The sequence below is a fragment of the Periplaneta americana genome, chromosome 3 (genome assembly GCF_040183065.1).
Source record: "Periplaneta americana isolate PAMFEO1 chromosome 3, P.americana_PAMFEO1_priV1, whole genome shotgun sequence".
NCBI classification, from domain to species: Eukaryota; Metazoa; Arthropoda; class Insecta; order Blattodea; family Blattidae; genus Periplaneta; species Periplaneta americana.
This window is the reverse complement of record NC_091119.1, coordinates 178,123,244-178,143,800: the sequence shown is the minus strand read 5'-3', so window position 1 is coordinate 178,143,800 and position 20,557 is coordinate 178,123,244. Positions and strand designations below refer to the sequence as shown.

The window sequence follows — 20,557 nt, the reverse complement described above, 5'->3', positions numbered from 1 at the left end:
ATTGTATTCTTCACCTGACATAATTAGGAACAATAAATCCAGACAAGCCACCGGCGTGGCTCAGTCGGTCAAGGCGCTTGCCTGCCGGTCTGAAGTTGCGCTCGGGCGCGGGTTCGATCCCCGCTTGGGCTGATTACCTGGTTGGGGCTTTTTCGAGGTTTTCCCCAACCGTAAGGTGAATGCCAGGTAATCTATGGCGAATCCTCGGCCTCATCTCGCCAAATACCATCTCGCTATCACCAATCTCATCGACGCTAAATAACCTAGTAGTTGATACAGCGTCGTTAAATAACCAACTAAAAAAAATCCAGACATTTGAGATAGGCAGGGCATGTAGCACGTATGGGTGTTCCACAAATGTATACAGAGTGTAAGTTGGAAGATATGAGGAAAAAGACGAGCCGAGACGTAGTTGGGAGGATAATAATAAATTGGATTTGATATAGGTGGGATATGATGGTAGGGACTGGATTAATCTTGCTCAGAATAGGGACCGATGGCGGGATTATATGGGGGCGGTAATGAACCTCCGTGTTCTCTAAAAGTCATTTTAAGTGAGTTAGTTTTACACCGTTATGGGAGCTCTGAAGTAGCCAACCACAAAGCATTCGTTAATTAAGGAGCTTTATTTGTTCATTTATACATAGTCTATGTTAGGCTTCTATTACAACACTAATCAAATGGAATGTGGATACTACAATTATTGTGTTAAAGGATCCATTCTAAGTATAAATAATGGTTTTATTACATAACGTTTTGTACAACTTGATGTAAAAACTCTCCGGGTTTCGGAGAATGGCCAGTGCAGCTCGATATGTGCGCCTCGAGCTACCCTGAAGACATCCAAAACGTACTCAACCTTCTGCCAAGTGTTCCATAACATTTGTGGGGTGATTAGCGCAGTTACATTTATAATGCGTTGTCTCAGCTTTTCCAAAGTGTCAACTATACCACGTTGGTACACAACATTTGTCATTAAGCCCCAGACAAAGGTCAAGTCGGGTGACCTAGGTGGCTAAACAAGGATTCTCCGCCACCTGCGTGGCTCAGTTGGTTAAGGAGGTTGCCTACCGGTCTGAAGTTACGTTCGGACGCGGGTTCGATCCCCGCTTGGGCTGATTACCTGATTGGGTTTTTCCGAGGTTTTTCCAACCGTAAGGTGAATGCCAGGTAATTTATGGCAAATCCTCTGTGCATCTCGGAAAATCTCATCTCGCTATCACCAATCTCATCGACGCTAAAGTCGACCTGGTTGGCGATTTGGTACAGCGCTGGCCTTCTATGCCCAAGGTTGCGGGTTCGATCCCGGGCCAGGTCGATGACATTTAAGTGTGGTTAAATGTGACAGGCTTATGTCAGTAGATTTACTGGCATGTAAAAGAACTCCTGCGGGACAAAATTCCGGCACATCCGGTGACGCTGATATAACCTCTGCAGTTGCGAGCGTCGTTGAGTAAAACATAACATTTTTTTTTCGACGCTAAATAACCTAGTAGTTGATACAGCGTCTTTAAATAACCAACTAAAAAAAGAATTCTCCTTTTCCGATCAACCTATTGTGAAAGTTTTCATTCAAGAAGCCACTCACTGCTCCATACTAATGGGGTGGAACCCCATGTTGCTGAAAAACCGATCTTGGGGGAGTTGATCAACAACAAAAGTTCTGCACATGTCGAGATACACATTCCCTGTGACTGTCGCCTCGATGAAGGAGAATGGTCCAATGACGGAATGTTCCACTGAATGGCGCCAGGCTTGTTTCCAAGATAAACGCTAGTGCGAATGCGCATGAATATCCAACTGTTTTTAAACCATTGATGCATAAACTGGGACAGTTTCTGCATCTTCTCAGATGTAAATCAAAACAATACATTCATCTGATTTTAAGTGGTTAGCATTTATTTCTCGATCCCTGTACGCGGGATACGGTGTATATTACTTTAGATTATTGCACAGATTTTATTATTTAAACTTTATATTACAATAAATGGTAAAGATGTACTGTAATATGTCGTTCATGTTTCAATACTTTTAGCTGGTGTATTATTGAAGCTTGGTGGTTATGTATTATAGCGTGTATTTTACATTTTATTACATTTTTCTATATTTACAGTAATTATATATTTGAATTTCCATTAGATTAGTTAGTGCTGTTATTGGGCTTTCTAAAACTAAACTTTCAACCTGAAGAAGCTCGAACGGGGAACGTACTCGTCAAATCAGTCATCTCTGTATTACTAATGTAAAAATTGATACTTCATTCACATTCACACGGTTGTTGACGGATTACAATAAACTTGTATTGAATACAGAGTGAGCATAATGTCCCGATCCAGTTTATTGAAATAATGGTTATAAACTGTACATAGGGTTATTGCTATGGTGTGTACAAATGCAATTCATCGTAATTTAACATGACCGTCATCCATTTCACAGCATTGTGTCCAACGTTTGGATGAAGCCCTAATGATATTCGTAAGCACCTCTCCAGAGTTCGCTAGAGATGCTTCTGGAATTAGATTCTTCAGGTCCTGTATATTTCTTACTCTGATTTTGTACACTCGTGACTTGATAAGCCCCAAGAAAAAAAGTCTACGGACGTCAAATCAGGTGAACGTGATGGCCGTGGCCATACATGTGTAGAACCTATGCCTATTCATCAGTTGGAAAAGCGTTGTTTGAGGTATGTTGTCACAACTAACGAAAAATGGGGCAGTGCTTCATCTTGTTGAAAGATAACGGTGTCAACAATGTCATCCTGCTGTACCTATGACTCAATAAAAAGTGGTTTTTGTGAACCCAAGTCATACATTTACTTTCGGCCTCAATTAAATCATAACACACTGTCTAGGAGCTGCATAATCTTCATCGTCTAGTTTGTGCAACACCTGAATGTCATAAGCTACTTTTTCGGTGTGAACTTCAAAACAGCTGATCTTGGCCTATCTAGCTGGTTACTTAAACGACGACTCGATTATTGAGGGCTCCTCTCGATGGCTTCTCGAATACGTTCCACAATCTGCTCTACCAGAATGTGACTCATCGACATTTCCTGTCCTCTGAAATTTATTAACAAGAAATCGGATGTTTTCTTGTGTTGGCGCCGATTTTCGGAATTTACGTGTAAACTCCTGTTGCACCTCTGGATATGTTAAAACGCGCAATCGAGCATCGACAACAGCCACCCGTTCTTCAATACTCAGCGTACTAATAGATTAGTGTGAAACAATAAATAAATTCCAAAGTTTACTCAAAAATGGATCGAGACTTGTGTCCACTCCGTATATTTGCAACTTGTCGGTTCATAATGTCTACAAAATTATGTAACTATCTTGTCAAAGACGTAATGAATGAAAAAGTTATAATAATTCTATAAGTTCTCTTAACCGCACAAAAATGCAATAGATATACAGGGAGATTCCCGAGGATTATTGTTCCTTACGGAGATTATTTTCGAAGACATTCTGGAAAAAAAAATTGTCATATAAACATGTGTCGTAATCTCAATATTTTCAGAGTTACATTAATTTGAAATTTTTAGTAAAATACCTTTCTTCTTTAGTTTTAAAGGTAAAAAAATATTGCAAATACAGAATGAACTGTTGAGAAGAATCATTTCTTTAATTGCCTAGTGTTCTGAAGCTAAAAATGTGTTGTTAATTGCTTTCTACAGATTTTATTTTTCAATTTTTAACTAAACATTAAATCATTTTACGCATTTATAACAAAAATTGAAGCAGTGAGAACAATAGCCATTCAAGTTCATTTACACAAGTTTCGAGAAAAAATGCAAAAAAAAAATTCTTACATAATTATTATTTTTTGCATGTAATATTTTTTATTGTTTTAGAGATCAAGACAAAGTAGTATACCAACTTTAAAGTCGTAACACTTGTGGAAAGATCCAAAATTTAATTTAAAATTTGCAAAAAATGAATGCCCAAAAGTGGACTGGAATGGTTATTGTTCTTATCGCTTCAATTGTTACAAATAATACGACTTTAGGAACTTGATTCTTTACAGTTTAATTATGCATCCTACAGTACAGTCTTAAAGAATGTACACGAGTGGCGTGATTTGTAACAATTTTTGTGATAAATTCGTAAGAAAATGTTGTAGTTAAAAATCGAAAAAGAAATTCTGTACGAAGCAACTATGGAATTCACAACACATTTTCAGCTTCAGAGTACTAGCTAATTAAATAAATGATACTCCTGAATAGTTCATTCTTTATCTGTAATATTCTTTTACTCTTAAAACTCAAGAATACTGGTATTTTACAAACAACTTCAAATTAGTGTAATTCTGAAAATATAAAGATTAGGACAAACGTTCATATGAAATTTTTTGCTCAGAATGTCTTCGGAAATAAGCTCCGTAAAGGACGATAAATCCTCGTGAATCACCCTGTATATAAGGTTCTGTTTTCACGATTTATTATGTCTCTGGTAAGAATTGACATTTATTTCTCATATTCAGTTTTTTCTCGTCTGTTTCAATATAACGTCTCCAACCTCAGCTTTATCTGTTTGTTTAAAACTTTCCTACTGAAGGGAACATTGCCCTAGGTCGTTGCTCATAAGTCTCTCTCTCTTTTTGCGAAATCAAGAGTCGCAGCAAGCATTCTACTTCTCTTTTGATTGGAGTCATCTTTCTCAGAAATCTAATCATAATATATTTTCTATATGGTTTTTTGTCTCTCCGTTTTGCCATTGTTTTCATTTCGCGCACTTCCTTCACAGTCGTTGCAGATGCCTCTTTTGATTTATGCCCCCTCCTCTTCCTGACTAACCTCTTCCTCTCTATATACCTCATCAGCATTCTTCAACCTGTGCCTGCGCTATTTATCTTCCGACTGCTTCCTTCTGCTTTGTTAGAATATTTTAGTTTCAGAACTTTTCTTTTCATTATTAGCAGTCTAAGTGCTTACATTCTTGAACTGAGAGGCGAATTATCTTGTTTGACTTTCCATTCATACGGCGTTTAATGTCGTTTGAGGGACTGTTTATATAAAATTATTCGAAGTCTTCTAGCTAAATTTTATTTCATTTATCAATGAAAACCTTGCCTTGATATCAATTATGTTCGTGTAGAACGTTCCAGGGAAGCGAGGCATTGCTTATAGAAGCAATCCCAACCCATAAAATATATTTCTTCAAGTTACGAAAGTGTAAACAGTTTTCAAAGTCGGTCCAAAACTTTGTTAAGTTCAAAATACTTCTCTTTCTCATTCCTTTTTATTACCTTTTTCTTTATTTCTTCCTTTCATTCTTTTTTCTTTCTTATTTATTTCTTTACTTTTTATTTCTTCCTTCCTTTTTTCCTTTCTTTCGTTCTTTCTTTCTTTTTTCCTTCTTCCGATCTTCCTCTCTTTCTTTCTTTTTCTTTTTTCTTTTGTTCATTTATTCTTTCTTTCTTTCTTCCTTCTGTTTTTCTTCATTTTTTCTTCTTTCTTTCTTCTGTTTTTCTTTCTTTCTTCCTTTTCTCCTTTCTTCCGTTCTTTAATTTTTCTTTCCTTCTTCCATTCTTACTTTCTTTCTTTTTTCTTTCCTTCTTCCGTTCTTACTTTCTTTCTTTTTTTCTTTTTCTTTCTTCCTTTCTTTTGTTCATTCTTTCTTTATTTTTTCTGTTTTTTAATTTCTTCCTTTTTTCTTCCTTTCTTTTTCTTTCTTTCTTCTGTTGTTCTTTCCTTTTTCTTTGCTTCTTCCTTTTTCCTTTCGTTCTTTCTTTCTCTTCTTTCCTTCTTCCGTTCTTCCTCTCTTTCTTTCTTTTTCTTTTTTCTTTTGTTCATTCTTTCCTTCTTCTTTCTTCCTTCTGTTTTTCTTTCTTTCTTCCTTTTTTCCTTTCTTTTGTTCTTTCTTTTTTCTTTCCTTCTTCCGTTCTTCCTCTCTTTCTTTCTTTTTCTTTTTTTCTTTTGTTCATTAATTCTTACTTTCTTTCTTTCTTTCTTCTTTCCTTCTTCTTCTTTCTTTCTTTTTTCCTTTTTCCTTTCTTCTCTTCTTTCTTTTTCTTTCCTTCTTCCGTTCTTACTCTCTTTCTTTCTTCTTCTTTCTTTCTTTCTTCCTTCCTTTTGTTCATTCTTTCTTTCTTTCTTCTGTTTTTCTTCATTTCTTTTTTTTCTTCCTTTTCTCTCATTCTTCTGTTTTCTTCTTTCTTTATTTCTTTCGTTCTTTTTTCCTTCCTTTCTCTCTTTCTTTTTTCTTATTTATTTATTTATTTATTTATTTATTTATTTATTTATTTATTTATTTATTTATTTATTCCGTTTTTTCTTTTTCCATTCTTATGTATTTCTTTCCTTCCTTCTCTCTTTTTTTCTTTGTTCCATTCTTTCTTTCTTTCCTTCTTTCTTTCTTCCTATCTATCTTTATTTATTTATTTACTTATTTCTTCCAATCTTCTTATTAGTCTTCTTAATCTTATTGTCTTCGTCTTACTCTTTCCTAGTTTAAATCTTTGACTTTCTATACATATATTTTATTTGCATTATTAATTTCTATTAATCTTTATGAGTACCGGTATATTTGATTTTAACAAAATCTTTGGCAGAGCTCGTTTTTCAATTTCCGAGATTTTATAATTCACTTCACAAACGTGTATGTACAACATTTTTTGCACGATCATATTTTAAAAATTGCTAATCCAATATATTATGCATTGAAAATTTAGAGTAATATTATTCCAAAGCCTTCTCAAAACTGCTCTGTAATGGTAACTAAGTAACAATAAGTGACTGTAATGGGTTTATTTCAGTACAGCTATGTTATGAAGAATGGTTTTCCTAGTAGCAGGTTTCTGTGTGGGAATTCTAATTTTCAAGGACTAACGGCAATAGTTGTAAATACAGCAAAAAAAAAAACACACACACACACACACACACACACACAGGCAATCGTGCTAAACGAAATATTAAAATGTTATTTCAATCTCCAAACATTTTTACAATCCCAACCATGCTCAAAATAAATATCAAGAACAGCAAAAACGTGCCACTTTATTTTTATTCCTTTCTACAAACTTTTCTAACCTTATTACAAATTAGACATCAAATCTGATCAATAAATCGCCTTCAGTTAAGCAACAAGGTTCTAAATTTGATACTGAATAAATCACGGCCACTGTTTTGAACACCCCTGAATTAATGGATGGTTGGCAGCGTACATGTTGTTTTATAGACTGTAAAGTAATTTTATGACAAAGTCGTCATACAGAGCAGTGACGCGACGTGTCTTCCCGTGAGTTCGTTTACGAATGTTTTATGGTTAAATCAAACGTAGCGCATCGCACCGAGACAAATATCTCACAACGTTTTCAACAAGTCCAGCCCCTAGTTGTATTGCTTCAAGCGTGACATTTTCATAACAACATATTTTTATTTTCAGTTCACAAAACTTTACGAACAGTCTTCAACACTTAAACGACGCTAGTGTCGTCACAGCCGCTCTACGGATTCTATTCCATTATCGAGCCTTAAAATACGTTTCTAAATGGAGTTATTTGTATAGATAAAATGTCTGAAAGCTGCAACATTGTGCAGTGAAAGCTGTTAAGTTCGACAGAAATCAAGTTCGACATCCTATAGTTCGACTGCTTACGTAGGAGAATTATACACGCCCCTATACGGGCACTAAGAAATGGGTTTGCCATTTGAATGGGAATTGGTTCTGTGTCTTGTAGTGATACTTTTGTTAAAGGAAAAGAGAATATTTTATTATTAGGACATCCATATTTAATCACTGATTTTAAATTAATGAACTCTTCTTTTTCTATTTGAGAATTGTGCCGTTTGTGAGACGGAACTGTCGAAACCCACTGTGGTACTAGAAGCGCATACACAAGTCTCGGGGCGGGCAGGAAATGCAAGTACAGTACTGTATTCGTTGATGGGTAACCAATAAGAATTTGTATTCATTTCATCTGCCACACCCACTACCATTATTGGACTCAACTTTCAATTCTGTTCAGTCGAACTTAGGAGAGTCCACTGTATTATAAAGTTACAAGTAATTTCATTTTGCAATTCATATTTTACAAAATAAACAATAATTATTAATTATAATTAACAATACAATCTACTCTTATAACTTGATAGGCATTCATAGTTTTATAGGTCATGTCTTTTGTGAAGAACAAATGCTACGTGTTTAACCAATCTACATTCACTTTTGTGAAACGTTAAAGGCTTCTGAAGTTTTTTGAATTCACACGTTCACGTCTTTTTGTATATTTTTCCATGATGCATTACATCGTTCACAAATTCTGCCACTTTTTCAGACTTAATTCTAAACTGAACAAAAATCAACAAATAGGCCTACTCAGAACTGTGTCTGCTACAAATCATGTTCAAAATAGCATGAGAACGAACGTATAAAAATGAGAATATACTAGCTTTTATTCTTACCAAACATGAGTATATATCATGTGCAAGATGGACGCTTGAGTATATTCTACTATGCTTCCAGGTTATAAGTAGACAGCTGAAAAAAAGTCAATCGGATGTGAAGATAACTACAACGCGAGTAGTTTGTCTCGTCAGAGGGCTGTTGTTTACGTAAGCACTGTAGGCATACTAGAGGCGCGTGCAGGTAAGAACTGTTTTCGATCGATGATTCAGAAGGTGGCTGATATTTTGTGTACTTTCTATAAACCCTTTAAAGTGAGTATTGTCCAACGTTTTGAATGGAATATTGCAACTTATCATAATTGAACATAAATCTTGGCAAAAGTCATATTTCATATTTGAGGCGGATTTTGAACTCGAACCCTTATTTTCATCTAACATAGAGCAACATTTTTCAAGTGTTTCTGTGTATTACATTGATGTTCTATCGACTGTTTTGTTATCCTTTTTAATGCACAAAATCCTTTTAATTGTTCCACCAGAATCACTACTAAAATTGTCGACACAATATTCTTGTATTAAAGAAAACACCCTATGTTTTTTAACATCTATCTTCGGCATTATGATCACTTCACTGAACATAAATGAATAATATGTTTACGTATCTCAATGTTCTCTGTTCACGTACGGACGTGGACTGACTGAGAACGCAGAGTGGCAGTTGTTTTCGATGTTCGCGTGGTGCTCTCTGCGGACAGTACCGTGTTGTACCTACTTGGGAAGCGTGCCATAGTCTATGCGTACAGTACTTGTAAACCGTAAACATGACGTTTATTTGACTCTTTCCCGCTGTTTAGTTATAAGTATGTAATAAAAAATGAGTAGGTACTCAATTTTTTTATTCTTACAAACGAGAGTATTTACTAAAAAAAAAGTCGAGTATATTGTATACACTCACTTTTATTCTTACCATCCAATATTTTGAGTGACCCAAATTAGGGTGACCAGGCGTCCTCTTTTGTCCGGACATGTCCTCCCTTTTAGGCCTTTGTCCGGGACCGAGCGGATTTTAAAAAAATCAAGAAATGTCCTCCTTTTCGTAACTTGTATGTCCGCTATTTTGAAATTATCTGATCTGATTTTTCAAGTAATTTTCCTGTAGGTGGCAGCAGTATCGACAGAATATACTCTTTGCCAACGATCATAACTCCTTTTGTATACAAATAATATGACATTCACATTTTGTGCGGTCTTTTTTTTTTTTCTATTTTAATAATAATTATAGTACCCTTGGCTTTCATATGTAAGGAATTTATTTATTTAAATCCACCACCAACAGAAGCAGGCTTCCAATTACAGGTGCCTTACACAGATACATACACAAAATACATAATAAGAAAAAAAAAACAACAAAACAAACAACACAAACGAAAGAAAGAAAATACATAACGGTAATAGATGCTAGAATAATATTGCAGTTAATATAGTGCCAAATGTCAATATAATGATGCAAAATTATTTAAAAACTATAGTAAAAACATTATAATACACTTCTTCCTAATTTAAATATCTAAGGAAATACAATTCTTTTTAATATTGTATGAACTTTTTTAACTGTTAAACTGAAATCTAATTGAGAATCACAGTTGAAAGACGGAGAGTTGTATTACATGTAACAAAGAATGGAGAGTTCTTGAGGAAAACAGTTCTAGGAATGGGAATAACAAAAGGTTGCCTATGGCGTAATTCTGTTTTTTTTACGTTGAACTGAAGGAATTAAGAAAATCACAGTTATTCAATATACCATTAACAGTCTTATACAGTAAAATTTGACTATTTATTAATCGTCGAGATGTTAAAGTTTTATAATTAAATTCGAAAGTAACTGATTATATGAAATTTCCTTGTCATAAGACGACACGTGATGTTTTTAAAAATATAAATAACATAAAAATCTTTTCTGTATCCTTTCTATTTGCATCTGATGGGACTGGAACTGAGGTGACCATATTACAGACGCATACTCTAGCTTACTTCTAACTATAGTTTTATATAGAGTATCAATAGTATTTATATTTTTAAATTCTTTTGCATTTCTGATTATAAATCCTAATTTTCTATATGCATTAATTACCACGTGATTTAAGTGCATTTTAAAACATAACATAATAGTTAACTGTAAAATTATTTTGTATTATTAAGTTTTATCGTAAGTATACTGTAATAAAATAAATATTGACATAATTTTAAGTATAATGTAGGCCTAAGCCTAAATCTAAATATGGTATATATTTTCTGTCCTCTTTAATAATTACAGTTCCCTTGACTTTCATATGTAGCTAACTGTAAAAGCATTATTATTAAGTTTTATCATAATTATTTTTGAAATATTAACATACTTTTAAGTATAATTATGAATTTATTATCGTAGCCTTTTATTGTGAGTTTTATTTAATTTTCTTTTTTTTCTTTTTTATTATTATTTTATTACATTCTATTTTGTTATATTCTTCCTTACGTTTTCCACATTAACCATTTGTACCAAATGAGTTGCTTTTGCTATATTCCAATGTATTTTACTTCCTTTTTTCTATTATGGTCTTATTTTCATGTTGTTTAGTGTCGATTTTATTATGCTATTATTATTTTTTTTGCAATATGTTAGTATTCTGTTCTGTAACTTTTTGTTAAATTTTAACTGCTTGTATACTTTGTGACATGGTAGAGTGTAAGAGAAGGCCCTATGCCTTAACTCTGCTAGTATAAATAAATAATAATAATAATAATAATAATAAATATTATTATTATTATTATTATTATTATTATTATTATTATTATTATTATTATTATTATTATAGTCCCGTCGCTCTTATTTCCGTCAACCAATCACGTTTCAGGTCGGCTACATTTAAACGTGTGCGTCTTGTGACTCGCTGATGATGACGTTATTCATTATCTAAGACTCGATAAATACTTAATATAATCGCCCGCCATTTTGGCTCTTTCGTTGGCGTTCGCAGAAAGCACACGAGGACGTTATTTGCCGCTCAATTATTTGCTGAATTACAGTGCGTTTGATTTATTATCATAGCAGCTACGACATGATAATGTTTAACGGTGTGGCAAATAGATCCCTCGTCTGGTAGCTCGGCAACGAAAGAACAAAATTGGCCTTTATAGAGCCTTCACTCCCTAAGACGTAAGCAAAGAGGAGTCATGCCGAGAATAACAGCGTCGAGACTATAATAATAATAATAATAATAATAATAATAATAATAATAATAATAATAATAATAATAATAATTACATGATGTAATTTATAATATTATATAGGCCTAAGCCTAAATCTAAGTATACATTTTCTGTCCTCTATTTTCGAACAATGTCCTGCTTTTTGAAGCTTTGTATTGTCTTTTCTATCGATGTGAATCTGGTCCCATACCCTAAGTCCACGAGCAAATGCTGGGTAACTTTCGGTGCTGGACCCCGGACTCATTTCACCGGCATTATCACCTTAATATCATTCAGACGCTAAATAACCTAGATATTGATACAGCGTCGTAAAATAACCCAATAAAAAAATAACCCTAAGTCCGTTGTTTGTGGCCACTGTTCTTATCACGTACGCGAAGCAGGAGGTCTACATTAAGGCGTTTGACTCACCCGTCACTCGGAGGTAGACCTTCTTGACGCGAGGAGGGTGAGTGGCCACTTGGCACTCGTAATGGCCCTCGTCGCGCCGGGTCACGTACTTGATCTGCAGGCGCCAGTTGTTGGGGTAGCGGAAGCTGAGGGTGATCCTCTGGTCCGTGCTGTAGGCGTGGCGTCCCACCGTCAGCAAGTGCATGGAGTCGTGCTTCCGGTGCATCCAGGTCACCTGGACACAGACAAGAACGTGACACAAGCGGTATGCCTCGCAGCAATCCTAATAATAATGCGATCCCACGGGTAACTTACTCCGTGGTAATATATCTTCACGACTAGACAGAGAAAGAATAATGCACATGCGTTGAACATTTGTTAGTAGGCAACACATTGCTCAACTGGTATTATTAAAGCTTTTGAAATTATGCCTCAAAATACAGGGTTATACGTTTGAGAATCCGGAGGTTCATTGCCGCCCTCACATATGCCCGCCATTGGTCCCTATTCTGAGCAAGATTAATCCATTCTCTTTCATCATATCCCACCTCCATCAAATCCATTTTAATATTATCTTCCCATCTACGTCTCGGCCTCCTTGAAGGTATTTTTCCCTCCGGCCTCCCAACTAACACTCTATATGCATTTCTGGATTCGCCCATACGTGCTACATGCCCTGCCCATCTCAAACGTCTGGATTTAATGTTCCTAATTATGTCAGGCGAAGAATACAATGCGTACAGTTCTGTGTTGTGTAACTTTGAGAAAATATAATATGAAATCAATATAAAATTATATTACAAGTGATACAGGCCTAAGTAGAATATGCTATTAGTAAAGTCAAGGAAAACAGAGAGAGTTTTGAATTGAACGTGTTACATCAGCTGCTTGTTAATGCGGATGACATCAATATATTAGGAAAATATTCACAAACGATTAGGGAAAACACGGAAATTTTACTTGAAGCAAGTATGGAGATAGATTTGGAAGTAAACTCCTGAAAAAAAAAAAAGAAAGTAAGCTATATGATTATGTCTTCTGATCAGAACATAGTATGAAATGGGAATATAAAAATTGGAAATTTATCCTTTGAGAAGGTGGAAAAATTAAAATAACTTGGAGCGACAGTAACAAATATAAATGACACTCGGGAGGAAATTAAACGCAGAATAAATATGGGAAATGCCTGTTATTATTCGCTTGAGAAGCTTTTATCATCTAGTTTGCTTTCAAAAAAACTGAAAGTTAGAATTTCTAAAACAGTTATATTACCGTTTGTTCTGTATGGTTGTGAAACTTTGATTCTCACTTTGAGAGACGAACAGAAGTTGAGGGTGTCTGAGAATAAGATGCTTATGAAAATATTTTGGGGCTAGCAAGCAAACTTTCTCATGGGAGCAGATAAAAAAAGTTTTTTTTTCACTATGTTAATAATGTTGAACCAAATGCTTGTACAAACTTTGGCCACTCGAGCATCTGTCTGTCCATTTCACACATCCTTCCTTCTTCATACCCACATTTCAAGTGCTTCTAGTCGCTTTTCTTCACTTCGTCGTAATGTCCGTGTTTCTGTCCCATACAGTTCTACACTCTAAGAAATCATTTCAGTAGGTCACTCCTTAGTTGGCTTCCTTGGCCATTGCTATCCTCCTTTTGACTGGCAGGAGTTCATATTACTGCTTGTACTATACCCCAAGTATTTGAAGCTGTCCACTGCCTCATTTAGAATTCGCACGTTCACCTTGTTTATTTGTCTTCCAAGAACTATGGTCTTCGTCTTCTTTGCATTTATCTTCATCTCATACTGCTCACAGTCTACTTGTTATGAATCATATTTACTATGATTTTATAGCTATATTCGTTTAAACTTTACATGGTCGCTCCTGCAGAACAGCAAGAAATGACACACCACAATTTACTTTGGAGACACAGATATCTAGCATGACTTACACAAGATAAAAGCCAGATTAATTTTGTTGTTAAATCGTCGTTTACTTGAGAGGAAAATAACTGAACTGATAAAAGTGACAGGTTACTATTTAATGTTTTATTTCGGAAACTGTTCAATCAATATAACTGATACGAGACGAAAATTAGTCAACTAGGGATTTCACAACTTAATTTTTCATTTTAAAGCCCATTCAGACGGTGCGTGTTTCTGTGATGGATTCCAAGGTGGCTGCGCGGATGGGTAGCCTGCGTGGTCACTCGCCGGAAGTAAAGGGCTCTGGTGGGTCCTTGAATGACTAGCTTGCTGGATTTCGAGGGTAGGTTCCTTGCTATTTTTCGTGATGGTTTGCAGGCTGGAAACCAAAGATGATCATATAATGTCGCCATGTTCGTTGTTTTCCAACTAAACCTGTTTTTTCTATATCTATAGTTTCTAAGAAACAACAATTAAATATCGGACTTTAGCTGTTTTGCATTTATGGCTTAATTACTTTATTACGACATTTACTACTCTTATGTACGACTTTAGTTGTTTTCCACTCACGGTTTAGTTTCTTTTTGACCATGAGTCTTGGCAACAGATGAAGCAGCAGATGATTTTCCAATTTGAACTGTGAAAAGAGCCAGCTCCGTGTGAACAACTACCATCACCGTAGGCAACACGGGAGCCAGCCAGTGAGCACGCAGGCTACCCATCCGCGCAGCCACCTTGGAATCCATCACAGAAACACGCACCGTCTGAACCGGGTTTAACACATAAAAGTTGTTATTTTAATCATATTCCTAAGTGATATAAAGCGTTAAAAGTGTGTATAAAAAAATCTAGCTCTGAAAACATCACAAACCGAAGACTATAGAAGTAGAGAAGGCTGTTGTTAATTTTGTATACATTTGGATATACAGGGTGAGTAAAAAGTATGGAACAATGCTTGCAACTTTCTTATTTCTAATTTTATAAAGAAACTATTTATGTAAAAGTTGTAGCGTATCAGAGACGGAATATTTTGAACATGTTTTCAAGTACTACACTTCATTTATAAAGGTTGTGCCAATGAGTCTATTTTTTTAAATGGCACCATGTACCTATTTCCCCATTTTTGGATTCTTCGGGCCTCAGTAGGTACAAAATCATATTTTTTTGCTATCGTATTTATAAACTATTCTTTTGTAAAAAATGACCTCTTTTGATGGCAATGCATGTGTACTGAATATACGGAAATTTTAATGTCTCAGTACATCAATTTGAGGAGGCTTTGGATTAAACAATTGCAGATAAAACCTAATAGATACAAGTGAATAAAGCTAATAAAACAAAGGAATAACATTGGTTAAAATTAAGCAATCCATTTCTGGCAGTAAATTGAGGCCATTTTGAGCACATTTGAGACCTGAAATCAACACGTGATACAACACAACAATGCTAATTTTGGTTTTAATGGGTTTAATGTATTGCATTACTATTGCAGTTAAATTTCAATGATGCATATCCTACAATATGTCTTTTTGAAATGATAAGTGTAAATAATATTAATATTGTTATTCAATTGTTTTATTAGTTTTTTCACTTGTTTCTATTAGCTTTTATCTACAATTGTTGAATTCAAAGCCTCCTAAAATTGATGTACTGAAACATTAAAATTTCCCTTTATTCAGTACACATACATTGTCATCAAAAGAAGTAATTTTTACAGATGAATAGTTTATAAATTGCAAAAAAAAAAAAAAAAAAAAGAAAAAATGATTTTGTACGTACTGAGACCTGGAAGATCCAAAAATGGAGAAATAAGTACATGGTGCTATTAAAAAAAAAAAGATTCATTGGCACACTATTTATAGGCCTAAATGAAAAGCATAGTATTTTAAAACATGTTCAAAAATTCCTTCTTTGATACCCTACAACTTTTGTATAAATAGTTTCTTCATAAAATTATAAATAAGGAAGTTACAAGCATTGTACCATACTTTTTACTCACCCTGTATTTCGTACTGACATCTTTTGTCTAGACGCCATATTATGATTTAATCAAACAACATACTGTAACTTCAAGTTGCTCAAGTGAGAGTATTCATGTTAATAATGCAGCATCGCTAACATGAAAGAAGTTTTGATTTGGAAGTTATAGTCGTGTGTACCAAAAAGGCATCAAACTCAAGTTTTCTCTGAAAAAAAGGAAACGGAGATTGGATTAGAGTATAAATATAAAACAGAAACTTACTTCTGTGTTCAGAGAGTATGCTGTATAACGTAAAATTGGTTTATATTAAAAAGCAATCATATACATGGGCAATTTAATTTCTAAAATTGAATAAAGTTTCAATTTCGAACGAATTAACAAATATTATTAAGTTACGAAAATAATAGCCTACACTGTAAATAATGGATATGAATTATAATAACCATTAAAAAATATATCGATAGTTGTTTAAATGAGGAACATTTATTTTTTATTAGATCACCAGAAAAATAGAGAAATACATAAAGAACTGAATATTACAGGAATAACAAATATAACATTACAGAAATACAATTTATAACATATTATATCACGTCATTGCCATAATACTTGCTGGCCACTATAATGGACGCACGGCTCCAAGTGAGTTAAAAGAGGTAGACAACGAAACAGCACCATCTTCAGGAGCCAAACAAAGAAGATCTGTGCTTAAAGAAAAGCCGAATGATAAACCTAATGATTTTTGTGCAGATCTTGTCCAGGAAGTTTAGAGGACGCCAAGCATGGTGAAAGATGCGTTAGTGATGACCAGTGGTTTCATGAAATATGTCAAGATATTTCAAAACACCGAAAGAATTTTAATTATTTCGGTTGTAGGTATAATCTGACTGAGGAATTGAAAATTTGACTGAATACAGGGCGTTTAAAAAATACGGGGCATAATTTCTGGAATGTATTTCCCACATGTAGACAATCAAAATAGTTCATTACAACATGTGTCCGGAAATGCTTCATTTCCGAGTTATGGCCTTCACAAAATTGAAATTCACGGAACTTTTTTCTTTCCGCAGGTCGTTGTCATTACAGATGTTCAAAATATCCACCTCCTGCTTGAATACAGACCTCACATCGATCTTTCATTGACCTGCGAACACGATCCCAAACTCCAGGAGTATTGCGTATGTCCTCAGATATGATAAGGATACAATTGATACTCTTTCAACAGTCTCCATACAGTCGTATGAGGAACATTCACTTGCAACGCTACCCTTCGCGTGCTGATAGAAGGAGTCATGTTCACAGCCTCCAGAATCTCCTCCTGTACTTCTGGAGTTGTAGATCTTGGTCGTCCTCTTCCCAAACCAGGAGAGTTAAATTTTCCATACTCGCACAGACGGTAATGGAGACGTACAAATGTCTTCCGTTCTGGACATTGTCGCTGTGGGTACCTCTCCTAGTACAAACGACGAGCCAGCGCAGCATTGCCGTCCGCCTTACCGTACATGAAGTGTATCTCTGCCAGCTCTTGATTTGAATACATGTCGCACAGTCTAACGCCTACACAACACTGAATGTAACCTTCGCCTCGGAATGAACTGAAGCATTTCCGAACACATGTTGTAATGAACTATTTTTATTGTCTACATGTGGGAAATACATACCTGAAATTATGCCCCGTATTTTTGAAACACCCTGTATATCTAAATATTTTGAATTTAAGGACTATCACGAAAATACCCTTGTACTATCACGAAATTATACCAACCCTTGTAGCATGTTTTTTTTTTTGTTTATATGTAATGTATTTGAGGTAAAAATGCTAACACGTAACTTTCTAAAATCTAATGATGTACGCACATAAAAAACAGTCATATTTCTTTAATTTGAACCTTATTTTAGCACCAAAACCTTACTATCACGAAATTAGCCAAGTCTGCCCTATATACAACGTAATTTCTGTTATTAATTGAAGACCTCCCTCGAAAAAGAAGGTAACATGAAATTAATGAAATATGTGACTTCAGTGTGAAAAGCAATTTTGAAGCATTCATTTATAACAATAAAAGAATGCATCCAATAGCTGAATAAACGTGTATACTTGGCTATTAAACTTTTACTAAGTCATATTACTTTTGACCAATAAAACGGTACGAAAGACGTCTTTCAACCAATCATGGCTGCTTATCGCACAATTTTATCGCTGCCCTAGCATTTGTTTAATTTTATCGCTTCCCTAGCATTTGTTTGTTTTTATCACTACCCTAACATTTGTTTCTTTGTTTGCAAACATTTCAAACTGAAAATTCTTTACAGCACTATAAAATATGCTTTACGATCGTAATTTGTTTCCCGCATATATAGTCGACTGAAAATGGCGGCTCCGTTCAATCATTTTGGTGAAGGTAATATCTGTGAAATATAATTTTAGTAAGTCAATATCTGTTTTATTGTATTAGAGTACTTTATTCCTTCTAATCTTTTATAGACTTTATTCTGTTTTTATCACCTCTCTACCATTTGTTTCTTTGTTTGCCAAAATTTCAAACTGCAAATTCTTTACCGTACTATAAAACATGCTTTGCGATCGTCATTTGTTTACAGCATAGACTGTCAACTGAAAATGGCGGCTCCGTTCAAACGTTTAGGTGAAGCTAACATTAGTGAAATAGAATTTCAGTAAGTCAATTAATATTTTATTGTATTAGAGTACTTAATTTCTTCTCATTTTTATATACTTTCTTCTAATCGTGTAATAGTCAATTAAATCCCACTCGAGTTTTGATTTTCTCTACATAAATCAAAACCTCTAATGAGATTACTGTTGAGTAATCAAATGGTTCTGCTAGTAAATATAGACCTAACGAAATATTATGTTCCTGAAATTAATTTCTTTTCTCCTCTAACGCGTATTATAGATTTGTTGGTTATACTCTTATTCAAGGGAGGTATTCAATTATTGATAAATGTTTGTCATTGTAGTGGGATAATGTATCTTGCTTTCTAGTGTGTCTTTCACGTGTTTAATTTCAACGATCTGAAGCACCCGACATGCGGTCAGATTCACCGAAACTTGGAGGGCGAACTTAAAACTTAAAAACACAATAGTACTATTATTTTCTAACTGTAAACCAGGTAGCGTAGGAAAAATCTTTGCATAAACACTAGGCCTAAAGAAAGAGATGGAGATGAGGATAGTGACCTAGTCTACCTCTATTGAAAGTTGAAACATAATGCGAAACCCTTGTTAAGTTTTATGGTTTTCCAAGAAAACTTCCACCTTGTTGTCAACTCATCTTCCTAGCATATGAAATACATACTTTCCTAGGATTCGTCCCCCTCATCCCTTATAAAGTAGCCATGTTTAGACAGTGAGCAAGTGAGAGCGTAACTACCTCCTTCTCTTTCTAAAATCTTGTAATTCGATTACAATAGGGGCCAGTCTTCTGTTTCGACCGCTGTAGTTTTGCAGTTGCAGTTTCTGTGCTGAGTCTGTATATGAAGATTGTGTGTTTAGTTTGATAAAGGAAACAAATTAGTTTACTGTGGTTTGTGAAAAATGTAAATTCCATTATGTCATACGAGAATTTGAGAGATAAACTCGGTGAAACGTTTGGATTTAAAATGAATGATCGTGGAGAAGTGCTTGACAGAAAAAAAAAATCGTGTTTAATGATGCAGGAAACATTGTTACTAAACTTAGAGCTGCACTTAATTCGGAGCATGTGAATGCACTCACATGTTTAAAATCATGGATGAAGCAGTATTAACTAGGTGAGTCTTCATACTTTTTGTTATTTATGTTTGTCTCAAAAATTCCCGGAGAAATTAACACAATAAGTTAAAGCCTCATTATAAATATGTAAGTAAAACAGTTGTATTGTAATATAACGATACAATATATACAGATATACAACATTTAATACTTATGCTTATCACCGAACACAAGTTAAATTTAACAATAATTGTGTATTACAGTATATTAAAACATTTTTCAACTCGATCAAAACTCGATTGATTGATCGATTAAATTCAAACAGTTAATCGATTAAATATTTTGTTCGATCAACAGCACTAATTTTTATGCTGAATATTAGACGCAATAGAGCAACCTTTCAATTCAAAATATAGCTTTTTCAAAATATGCTAATTTAGAGACAATTTCTCCAAAACCGTATATTACTTCTAAATCAGGCCTGCACAAGGTTTGCGCTTTCAGAGCCGGCTCACAGCTCATGAGCGGAATGCAGATACTAGCTGCGCTCTGCATAAGGGTGGACTGGAAGAAGGGGTGATCTCGTACAAAATATACACAAAAGGAAGTACTATTACGAGTGTTTATGAAATGAATTCCCTTTCAGTGTTCGCAAAACCATCTTGGACTATTATTAATTAATAAAGAAATATTTATTTTACAGAAATAATAGAGATTCTATAGCTACTTAAATGTACAATATCATTTTGTTATATTTTTATTTATCTGCACATCAAAACGAGGTTTTATACTGTTGGCAGCTGAAAGGAACAGTAGCCTACTGATCGTAATGAAACATCAGTTACAGATGTTCGATGTCTGCCTTTATTAAAATTGATTATAGAAAACAGTTGCTCACAAATATAAATGTTGAGCCAAACATAGCAATCATTTTCACAGCCAGCCTGTGTAGTCGTA

At 34.5% G+C, this 20,557-nt stretch overlaps 1 protein-coding gene across 5 annotated transcripts in view; it reads right to left on the bottom strand.

The window, feature by feature from the left end:
• Positions 1–20,557, bottom strand: part of LOC138696857 (zwei Ig domain protein zig-8-like) — a 1,911,002-nt gene that overhangs the window by 237,244 nt on the left and 1,653,201 nt on the right. For all 5 annotated transcript variants that reach the window (XM_069822306.1, XM_069822304.1, XM_069822309.1 and 2 more), the window contains one exon: positions 12,005–12,218. In XM_069822306.1, the coding sequence (XP_069678407.1) occupies positions 12,005–12,218 (214 nt within the window). The remainder of the gene's footprint in view (positions 1–12,004; positions 12,219–20,557) is intronic.